This window comes from Pocillopora damicornis, chromosome 2 (genome assembly GCF_964200805.1).
Source record: "Pocillopora damicornis chromosome 2, jaPocDami1.2, whole genome shotgun sequence".
In the NCBI taxonomy this organism is placed as follows: domain Eukaryota; kingdom Metazoa; phylum Cnidaria; class Anthozoa; order Scleractinia; family Pocilloporidae; genus Pocillopora; species Pocillopora damicornis.
This window is the reverse complement of record NC_142671.1, coordinates 5,987,524-5,998,906: the sequence shown is the minus strand read 5'-3', so window position 1 is coordinate 5,998,906 and position 11,383 is coordinate 5,987,524. Positions and strand designations below refer to the sequence as shown.

The 11,383-nt window shown below is 37.2% G+C and overlaps 2 protein-coding genes across 2 annotated transcripts; one reads left to right on the top strand and one right to left on the bottom strand.

Annotated features, from left to right (window-relative positions):
- Positions 1–125: 125 nt before the first annotated feature.
- On the top strand, positions 126–2,144 carry LOC113683075 (uncharacterized). Its single transcript, XM_027200278.2, has one exon. It carries the CDS (start codon positions 353–355, stop codon positions 1,562–1,564), a length of 1,212 nt encoding a protein of 403 aa, XP_027056079.2. The 5' UTR covers positions 126–352; the 3' UTR covers positions 1,565–2,144.
- An 88-nt stretch (positions 2,145–2,232) lies between these two features.
- LOC113683076 (uncharacterized) lies at positions 2,233–9,371 on the bottom strand. The gene is made up of 6 exons (XM_027200279.2): positions 6,950–9,371; positions 6,193–6,289; positions 5,731–5,832; positions 4,964–5,060; positions 4,098–4,165; positions 2,233–3,726 (listed from the first exon to the last, which is right to left on the bottom strand). The coding sequence occupies exons 1-6, from the start codon at positions 7,096–7,098 to the stop codon at positions 3,577–3,579; spliced, it is 663 nt and encodes a 220-aa protein (XP_027056080.2). The 5' UTR covers positions 7,099–9,371; the 3' UTR covers positions 2,233–3,576.
- Positions 9,372–11,383: the final 2,012 nt, after the last annotated feature.

The window sequence follows — 11,383 nt, the reverse complement described above, 5'->3', positions numbered from 1 at the left end:
ACTAAGAATTGTTTACCATTCGCCAAAGTACATGGTGGCTAACTGATTCAACCTGTTCACCTGGGACGAATACGAACACTTACCCTCTCTCTGACTGAATCTACCACAAGTGCTAACTCATAATAAATGCATGATGGCATCGTAACTGGTCTTTGCATTGTTTCTCTCTCATATTTCATGCTACAATGTCGATTTTCTATCTTTTGCTGAGCAGACGACATAAAATTATTTCAATGATGGTTAATCGAAATTATGCAAACTTCGACAGTGATTTACGGATAGCTTGAAAATAAGCAGAGTGTGGAAAAAGTAAAGACACATTCTTGACAGATTTTTCCATCAGAGATCTGACATGAACGCTGAGAGAACTTGTGTTATCATCGTCCTTTTTTCAATGTGTCTAACCTTGGAGACACAAGCGCAAAAGAATGGGTTCAGAGGAGGATCGAAGTCATACGAAATTCACGTTGAGGCAAACACAATGGGAACAAATCTACATTATAAATTGCCCGAGTCCAAGGTGAAGGCTGCTTCTAAAGAAGACTGGCAGGTGGATAATGATAACGCTGAAATGCTGGCCATGAACAGCCCTGTTTTGGCTACAGTCAATGTAAAACATCCCAAGTTTAGTATGAAAGGACAGTGGCCTGAGTATAAGACAAGCTTCAAGCTGCCCAAAGATGTAAGTGTGGCTTCGAAACGCGCGGACTTTTCGAAGCTTTTTAAAAGCAAAACGAAAGTACGAGAAACTGATCCTGATCAAAGTGACGAGGACTCTTCCAGGAATGCAAAAGCCTCGAGAAATCATCGAGGTGAGAAACAACCTACGGGTTCTGGGATAAGGTTAAATAATCTTGCAGGACAGTTGTTTTCTGGGAGAAAAGCAGGGAAGAAAAGGCCGCACAACAAAAGGCTAGACATGTCACAAATTACAAGGCTTCTCCTTCCAATCGCAGGAATGAAGAATGTTAACCTTAGCAACCCTCGCGTTAGCAGTGCCATGAAAGGGGTTATCAAGCACGCCCGGAAAGTGGTGGATGAGGCAAAAGCGGTGCTCAACGACGCCGCAAACTTTGTGACAAAGGTCCGAAAGCTTGTGAAAGTCACTAAAGATCACTCAAAAATACACAAGCAGCTCCACAGAGTTATTGCCATGGAAACGTCTTCTAAAAAGCAAAATGAAGACAACCTTAACTCTGTGACTCCTAATGCGGAGACCTCCTCTTTGTCATCTAAGGATCAAGAAACTGAAAGAGCGCCACTCAAAGTAGTGGAGGACGCCAACGGCAGACAAAACGAGTTGAACCACAAAGAGTCAAGTATGCAAAGAACTGTTGATGGGCAAAAGCACAATCAAAAAGAGAGAACACCAGGCAGAGAAAATAAAGCAAGAATTGGAACGAGTACTAAAGGTGTTGAGAAACGATCATCCTCAGATTTTATGAAAACAGCCGACCAAACAAAACTTGAAAGGAAATCTCGCGTGCGTCGGAGAGGGCTGGCTGAGACACTGGAAAGCATCTTGTCAACAATTAACGACCTTCAAGGTCTTTCAGAACATTAGTAATGGCAGTTTTTCTTATTTAAAGCCTAAAATATACGAAGGTGTTCTGTCTTCACTTTCCTCCGGATAGCTAGTTGTGCTTCGACGGTGTGCACATTGTGCTCCTCCATTGTCCTCTCCCACCGCACACTTTCAAGGTTTGAAGCACTGCCATCGTGTAAATTTTCAGTAATACCCTCCCCTATGCTTGAAAAGGGCTCTTGATTAAACTTACGAAAATTAAGTTACACAAACTCTTCATTATATTCTTTCTGTTCTGGTAAACAGATACAAGATCTGGAGGTATCTAAATAAAATATTTACATTAGTTACTGTAAAGGAGACTGAAAACAAACAACAGCGTTTTTAGCAGGGAATAACCTAAGACGCACTACCATTTGGTAAAGACATACACAAATTGTAAGATTTTTGAAGGTTGGTAAATTTACAACAACAATTAAAAAAAAACCCCAGTTTTGGGCTTTTATCATTGGTTATTGATAGTTCAGGTGCCCCATGATACTTCATAAAATGTATGTAAACAAGTAATGAAGGGAAAGAAAAACTTTGCACAAACAGTAAAACAGTTTTTCAATAAAAAGTTGTATCTATATAACGTTTGAAAAAAACAAAAAACAAAAAGACATCCGAAACAATAATCAACAATATAATACTGCATTGACTGTATGTTCAGTACAAGTCTACTTTTAATGAGATCAATCTGGATCAGGGTGTTTGACACCCTTTTTATTAACAGCACCCCTCGATGAGCTGCCTACAAACACTAGACTGGCAGTTAACTAAATACGAATTAGTTTTAATCAAGCCTTGACCAGTGCCAAGTATGCGAAAAATAATTGAAGTATTTAGACTTTATAGTAGTGGACTAGGAGCAGTCCCACCTTATCATTTAAGTCCGTTGAGCAAGTTAAAAAATTCAGGGAATGAAAATTTCAAATATATGCTAGCACATTATGCAGAACTCTAGGAGTGAGGTGCCTCACTCTTTGTGCACCTCACTCTCAGGGTTCCATCTAGCACCCTAACATCAATTTATTTTTTCGTTGATTTATTTCGACTTGCGTGACTGACTTTGTTGAAAACAGGGACAGCTTGTAGTCCATTCTAGTAGGGATATACTGTTAAGAGTTACTATAAAAATATCATATCAGTAGCTAACAAACATTCCAATAGCCGGTAAGCCAGTGCTATGATGAAGAATAATAGACAAAACATGTATTAAAAAGGTTCACTTTGTTATCTTACTGCTATGCAATGAATAGGTGATGCAGCAAAACAGAGATAGGTGAACTGATAAGTTTTGCCTGGTGCCCAAAGGTGTCTTGCAAACACTTTCCCTCTTTTTGCTTTAATGTATGCATGTAGAACTAACTTAGTGGCTATTTTAGAGCTTGCAAATAAGACTATATGACCATCAATATGAATCAAGGATCTATTATGGACATTTTGATTACTATTGCACCTAATAGTATTTGAATTAAATGATTATGTTCAACTTTTAAATGTTTTACTACAGTTTCTAGATTATCTCAAAAACTAAAAGATGAAATTATTGCGACTAATTGAATAACTGTGTTTTTAAAGGCTACATTAATTTGAATGTCTTTCTTTTTTCTTTGCACCCCTTCTTCAGGATGACATGAAATCCTTCCCAGCCTATGGTGACATTCCAAAGGAAATGGCAAGAAAAGGAGGCAAAATAAATCAAGGATTGTGTTGTTCATGCTTTAATTAGTGCTAATTTCTTTGCCATGTTTGTAACCAAAAGGATACAAAACTAAAACTGATAGGGAACTGGTCACTAACATTTTCCTGGACTTAAAGCTGCCAATGTATTTTCTTATAGTAGTCAAATACACCTTAGGCTGCAAAAATTTCTTTGTGTGGTTATTAAGAAAACTTTACACAGTTCAATAACTCAAAGCATAAACTGGAAATTTACTATATAATGTGAATGACAGATTGTATGTAGAACTAATATAAAAATGTGAAGCTTGTCAACTAATGGCACATTATTTAAGCTTTCCTTCAACACCAAGAATAGCCAGTACAATTACTGCAATTATGATGGCTACTACAAAAACCAAAATGAGGCTGATCTTCTTGTTCTTCCACCACATTTCTCTGCGTAACCTTTTTGCTTGTCTGTGAAACACCTGAGACTGGAAAAATAAAAATAACTAAATCAGAGGAAGGGCCACTTTGCTGAGAGACAACAAATTAGGTATAGAATAAACATATGATCATTGTCAACAGAAAATCTCTCCAAATAGTAAAACTAATTTAACCTTTAACAGTCCTCCATGAGAGGCCAAATTTCTACTTACAATATCAAGCAGACATTAGTGACAAGAACAGAGAAAAATGTCAGTTAGGGAATTACTATTTAATCCAAAACCAAATTCTCCAAGCAAACATCATACGTGTAATTGTATGATTGATAATAAGGAGAATGTCCAAAGAGATCTGGGAGCAAAATGGGTCAAGCACATATTAGTGCACACATAAGTACTTGTAGGTAAAACCAACTTACACTATGATCCAGTTCCTCTGTCTTTCCCACAAGAACATCAATCTTCTCACCTCTTTCAAGTACTTTTTCTACAGCAAACAAATGAGGGTAGTTAAAGGATATAGCTAGAGTACATTTACTTCTTAAACAAGTGTCAGAAATAATCCAGAATTCCTGAGATTCACTTTGCTTTGCTGTGTGATTTGTTTAGAAGCCTTCCTCCAAATCTTTAACAATCAGATGCATATCTAAAACCAATGATGGCTTTCTTATTAATTTGCTCCTTTAATACTTTAGGCCTGATTGTCTTCTACCTTATTCATACTTGACTTTGTAGGTACTTAATTTTACGAATATGGTGGGACTGTATTTTTTGAGGTTTTATTTTTGCTATTTCAATAGGCAAATATGAAAACAGGGTAATAACTTTAGCAATTCAAGTATTCTCAACTTCCTTTTATTTTTTGAACTTTTCACTAGTAAACCCTATTAATGATTTGTGTATTTTTCAATGCATGTCCCATAGGCATTGTTGTTTTTACAAGTTAAAAATTTTTCCCTTGATTTGAATTTATATATAGGTTTTAATTTTGTGTTTAAATTCTGCAACCACTTTTACTTTGAGTCATTTATTTCACAATTTTGTTACAATCACAAGAAAAGGAAAATTATGCACCTGTGAAATTAGGCATGAATACAGTGGAGGAATGATTTTTTCCTTACTGTAAACTAGGTACTGTAAATTCCTTGGCTTTGGTTTTGTTTTGGAACATTTGGAGAACATGCAGCCAGGGATGTAAAGAGCTAAGAAAGCCAAAAGCTAAAGACTGGAACAGCTGTACATGTATGAAAATTATAAGAACTCAGGAAGAAGGTGCAATCCTTACCTATATTTTGAGTCATGACATCTTTGACCTCATTAACTTCCTTCCGAACTTTAGCAATCTGGTCTGACTCATCGTATCCAGGATCAGAGTATAATGACTATAATAACAAAAACATTTCATATGTAACAACACAGAACTACCACCGTTTTCAACAAAGAGAAAAATTTGTGGGGTATGTATGGGAGTAGCAGGATGTTTGAAAGAAAACTCTCATTTCTACTACTGTTTTGTTATTGACATCTTCAATAACAAAACATTTGAAGGTAACAATTTTTTGGTTAACTCTGGTCTGAATGCCAGCAAGCTGACTGCTGTTGTTTGTACATGTTAAATAAGTTTTTGTTAAGTCTCCTTGTGAATCGATGGCAAAACTCTGGAAGCAAACAGAACTACTTCATTTAAAAGAAAATGTGCCCCCTTTGACCAAATTCATAGGGTATGTAAACTTTACGGATTGTTTGAAAATCTGGTCCAAAGACTCCCAGGGGGGGGCCAAGGATTCTTTTACCGAATTTTAAAGGAAATTAAGGCCCTTTAAATTGTAACATAGCTAACATTTTTTAGATTGATTGTATACATTATTATTCTTTATAATACCATATAATTATAACTTTTGTAAAGTAAACATTACAATTAACTTACAGAACCCCTATTTATACCAGTGTCATTATACTGAAGGGATTATCCTATATAAATATCATTATTATTATTATCAATGATGGCATTCTTGATGTCTGCATTAACTCAGATCTTTCCTTTTGTCTCACCATTTGACTAGCCAGTACTTGTCCAAAATCTCGTCTGAATTCATATGCATGAGCTGAAATTGCTCTTTGCTTCAGTGAACTGTTAACAAATCTTCTTTTTATCTGTAAATTGGTCAGACAAGAAAGAACAACACAAAACATGATTACTGGCAATTCAACAAAATATTAGAAATCCTTAATAAGCTGAGAATAAGTGTACCCTACACAATACCAAGTTATTGTACTCAAGTAAAAATCAAAGTGTCTGTGAAAGTGGTGAATATTTACCTCCCTGCCTTGCAACTTGGTAGATATCCACCTACATCGATAAATAATTGTGTACTATTTTCCAGCTACTACATTTCTTGACAAGAACTCTTATCGAGAGGCATTGACAAAAGATTAGATTTGATCACCCTAATTACTAGCTCCCTGCCACAAGTTAAAATGTCTGTGATATAGGTAGGTGACTCCAAAGGTTACCTCCTCTAGGAATGCATATGGCTGTCTCTTTCCAAAGTCCTCATCAGCCATACAAAGATAAACAAGACCATCATCAACTATCACATGAAAATGGTAGCTTGAAAACATAAAAAGAAACATGACATCATATCAATAAGGTTTATGAAAGGTGTTGACAGTCATGCTACCTTTAATTTTCAGATGTTCCTTGATAATGCTAGATCCTTTTCAAATGGCAATGAGAATCTTTTCAAATGTCAGCTGGTTTAGGCAGGTACAATGGAAGATGATCTCTTGTCCCTAGTAAAATTTTTTTGCTGTTTCTGCAAACAGAATTGGCCGCTACAGTCACCGCTGGGTGATGATGATGATGATGAAATAAAAAAAATTTCCCTACCATCTACTTCCGCCTCACTGTACAGCTTAAAGGGAAGCATTTTGTAAGGACCAAACAAGAAAACTCGTTTTCAACCGAATGAAGCAGGGTTATGTATTGTTATTACACGAAAATTGTTTAGGCGACTCGCTAATTTTACTGGCATTAAAAAACGAGGACATACTTGTGGGAAAGCTGATTGCGACATGTACATCTGACTACAAAAGCTCTTGGCTAACATTTGTTGGAGATTCGAAACAAGCATTACTAAACAAAAATACCGAGCTTGTTTTTAGAGTTCTCATTAAAACTAAAACTTGGCCAATATATTTTCCTAGCTACATCCAGATTATGCGAGAATAGATATTCTCAGTTAAAACTTTGTATTCCCAAGTAGCTTACCTTCCAGAAACGTACGTGCACTTCGTATCATCGTGCAAGGGAATCTTTTGCAAAATTGAACCTGTTATCTGTTGGAAGTTACCACTAGATTCTGTGTAGTCGACTAGAACAGTAGTACCGCGAGCTATGAGACTGTAAATGATCGACATGATTGAACTCTCTTTCCCGGTAATAGGATATTACCAGGCGACGATCACCTGGCACTGTCAGTTCGACTTGGTCCGAATCACAAACCATTATATGACTGTTACACCACATTCAATCTAGGGTAACCGCTCATTACCAGTCTTTTCACGGGTAAGGTGAAATTTTTCCCCATAGGTTGTAAACTTAAACTCTCTCCATCTCTAAACGACATTGTCCTTGAGGTCGTATCAAATTAACGAAGGAATTCACGCTGGTTGATGTTGTGTCAAGAAAACTCTGGAATGACAAGAACATTCTAGAAGTTGCAATGATTAAAAAAAATGTCCTGATAGGCATTGCAGAGCATCACTACAAAACGTCTGCGCGCGCCAGGGAGAGTAGGTTCTTTCGGTCAGCACAGCGGTCGAAGCAAGGTCGAGGTGCGTCGACATTGAGGTCACTTCCCCGAAGACCCTATTTGTATCGCACCTGAATTCAAAATTCATGTTTAAAATAAAAGGGGTAAGTTTCTAAAGAAACTGTGGTTCAGCGTTGGTGAGCGACACAACTCCCCGGCAAGATAATTTGTCTTCATTAACTGAGATGAAAATGCATGAAGAGTTTCCAAGCTGAAGTTTCAAGCGTTAACCATATGCATTCGCTGTGACGAAGGTCTAACTCTCTGCCGGAAAGTCAGCTTTGAAAACTCTTAACGGTGGCCAATTCACATTATCAACTTAGTTGTTAAAACCAAATCATCTTTACATTAAAAACCTTTTTAAAAATACTTCTACCATCCATGTGCTGATTGCTCTCACAACTGAGTGCTCAAACCATTACACCCGTAAATTTTTAGCCGTGTTGATATGAAAGGTGCTTTACTTTAACCAACCAGGGATGACACGAAAAAAGGGGAGGAAAAAGGTCAGGCAGAGGAAGGAGAGCTATAAGGCAAACACAAAACATGCATTTCAGCGACTGGGTTGATGCTCGAAGCGAAATGCTAAGCGAAATAAGAGTCTGTCGGTGTGATTTTTCGCGAAGTAGCGCCGCAAAAGAGATTCTGGCCACTGTATCTCTACATTAGACAACAATATTTCCGCTCCGATGCCAACTGCGAAGAAATTTTCCTTTTTCCACAATGGCCCGATAAAAAAAACACTTGGGGTACCTGAAGAACAATCTATCTAGCTTTCGGAAATAACCAGAGTTAATAGACTTGGTCAAATGAGCGATTTCATTGCTGTACAAAACTCTTCGGTGCGTCATTGTAAATCAATAAAGGACAATCGGGGGACGAGAGTTGCAAAATTCACTTCACAATGTTTTCTTTGCTTATCATTTTATTTTATTTCGTTGATTACTTTAAATAAGTCTTGTAATCTGATTGGTTGTTTTGTTTTAGGGTTTACTTCCCACTGACTTGGAAAAAGATGCAATTCAGAGCAAAAGATAAAGCGACTTGTACATAAGACCAGCGCCAATCGGATCGCAAGGATCACTAATAGATGTAACTCGTTATTTAACTTTTATTTGTATACTAATTTGTTTATTCATATATCTGTGTGTCCACGTACGATTTAAGTGAATGTTTCTTGTGAAATAAGTTCGTGATAGTTGAAGAACGGAAACAAGAACCGTTGTCTGCTTCCATCGTCCTCTTCAAAGCATGTTGTCCAAATTTTTGTAAGAAACGACCCATTAATTTTGGAAAGGCAACTGAAGCCGAATTCGAAGGTCGGAAAGTCTAAATTGAGTCTAAAATAGATAAAATAACTCTATGGACAATTGGCATGCTTGTCTAAAAGAAAGCTGTCACGTACCGGGAGGCTGGGAGTCGCAACAATTAGACAAAACTTAGAACCTTCAAGAGCGGAAATAAAAAAATTCAAGTCCCGAAAGTGTATCGTGCCTGTGAACACAACTGAAAACGCCCATCAAAATTAAAAAGTATAGACTGACTGAAAACATTGCCGAAATAGTCTGAAGACCAGAAAAGTGTTTCATGGAAAATGGAATTTTCGTAATGATGCACTGATCTTAAATCCTTATCAGTAGTCAATTTTACTTGCACATTCACGACAACATCCAGTTGTTCGTGGGCGACAAATATCTTATCTGCATCAGAATAAAGTTTCCTCGGGATCGACGCTTTTTTCAGAGCTCGAGAATGTGCTGCATGTTCCACGGGCCAAGTGTTCATGAACATCTGATCATCTAATTTCGTCTCTACAGACTCGGCAAATTCAGTGTTGAACCTAACTGATGGGGGTTCAGGTGGCTGGAGACAGTTTTCCTATGCTCTGGATGGATACACTTGTTCTCAGCGCTCAAAAACCAACTTCTCCCCCCCCCCCCCCCCCTTACGGTCAAACGATTCTCACGCGTTTACCTAAGGTTGGAAGTTTGAAATAGTGGGAGCGACCTGGCAATCTTAACCAACATGCTAATGCTGTGAATATTTTCTAGTGTAATATCCATTGAACGCTAACCTTTAGTCATGTCCTTTTAGCTCGGAAATGGCTTTATGGAATTTTTCCGAAGAAATCATTCAAAGATTTCGCCGATGTAAGAGAATTAAAAATGCTGAGAAATGTCATATGTTTACTCTTATCGTTATGTCATGAGTTGGACTAGTTGTACAACAGCAATTTTTTTCTTCCAACAATGTCGTTTACGCTAACTTAAAACATTTATCAGCGTTACTATTCGTCCAATTTTGAAACACGTTATTTAGATTAAGGTAGACGAGATTGATGGTAGCAATGTGGGTATCCCCTCTTATATTGCACCACCATGTACATGGGTATTTCCCCAATATTATGATGGACAATTTTTCGTTTCTTTTTCGTTAAATTGAGCGTGATTTATTGGAAATTAAACTATTACTTGACTACCTATGAAAGTAAACTGGAAGGGGGGGGAAAAGATACTCAAAACCTTAGTGATGTAAGGAAACTTACCATATGGCTGCTGATTTCTTAGTATTCCTCAAGGTCAACTATTTTAATATCTCCCTGTATTTTTTTTTTTCTGTGATTATCTTTCTCTTGTATTGGTGTGTTTTTTTTATATACCTTCACTTTTTACATTTCATGACTTTTAAATAGGGAGATGATGTTGCTCTTAATTTTAGTCGGGCCATGAGGCGGATGGAAGTATATACAATTTTAAAACAATAAAGAGCAAAATTTCCGCACAGCCCCATACTTCATTATGCATCCATTTATGAGGCTTTATTATTCAGTGTATCACCAATAAGACGTGCATGCACAATTAAGTATGGGACTGTGCAGAAATATTTCCCAATAAAGTTTTATTACAGTTGAAAACCTCACCTTGGTATGTCTTCTATTATGTGAAATTGCTGAAATTCCAACAAGTGAAAAAATCCTCATTCCGCACCTGTCTCAAATCGATCGGCTGATCTGTTTACATGCGAAGCAACTCACTTGAAACTGCTGACTGATCGCTCTTTCAAATCCAAGATACCATATCAAACTTATGGGGTACAAATAGTCTTAACATGAATGTAGTGACCACGCCCACTTCAACACCCCACTCAAATCGAGTGTAATTTTCGAATATTTTACCACCGTGCGGATTCTCTACGGAAAAAGCACTCAATGTACCTCTGAAATATTAAACTATAATATTGTGGCTTTCTATTTCGCTAATTTTCTAACTTGAAGGTAAAGTTTTTCCCTCGTCATTTTTACCTTTTCTCCGAGCGGTTGCGTGAAATTAGCAAGGCGTTTTTGATCAAAACACGACCGAGCGAAAGGTCTCGGGCGATATCTCTTTTACGCAGGCGCAAATTAAAAATGTACCGCCAGAATCAGAAAGAGGAACAAATTTCCTTTGTTTTGATATGTAAAGTGTCGAACAAAAAGCAGATTTACCTTCATCAAATGGCGTTTCAAAACAGCTGTATCTTCCTCCTTTTGATTTTTCCTGTTTTGTAAGCGTGAAAGCAGTAGGAGAGGGATCGGGAAACTCAGAAAGCGCTTCGGGAATTAATCTGCCATCGTTCACTTACAAGATAAACAAGTAAAATTTGTGAAGTTCGTTGAAGTATGAAGTCTAAATAAATGCCTTTTTAAAGCTTGTTTGCTGGATTTTTCGTAAACTTCCCTGATTAATTTTTCGTTTCAGCTTACTAGTCTATACTATTTCAAAGCAATGTCAAGACGAAGACGGAGAACCATGAGTCGGTCTTTTCAATAATCGTAGACAAAGTGTTTGAGCAATCAGGTATACGAGGTGTAATAATCAGTAGCCGCATACCAGAAGTCTTCAGAAAGAAAG

Bases quoted from the DNA above. Each gene is read 5' to 3' on its own strand.
- LOC113683076 (XM_027200279.2), bottom strand. From the start codon at position 7,098: ATGTCGATCATTTACAGTCTCATAGCTCGCGGTACTACTGTTCTAGTC. The intron at 5,833-6,192 runs GTAACCTTTGGA...ACCAATTTACAG, and splicing joins CATATGCATTCCTAGAGGAG to ATAAAAAGAAGATTTGTTAA. The intron at 5,061-5,730 runs GTGAGACAAAAG...TTGTTATTATAG, and splicing joins AAGTACTGGCTAGTCAAATG to TCATTATACTCTGATCCTGG.
- LOC113683075 (XM_027200278.2), top strand. From the start codon at position 353: ATGAACGCTGAGAGAACTTGTGTTATCATCGTCCTTTTTTCAATGTGT.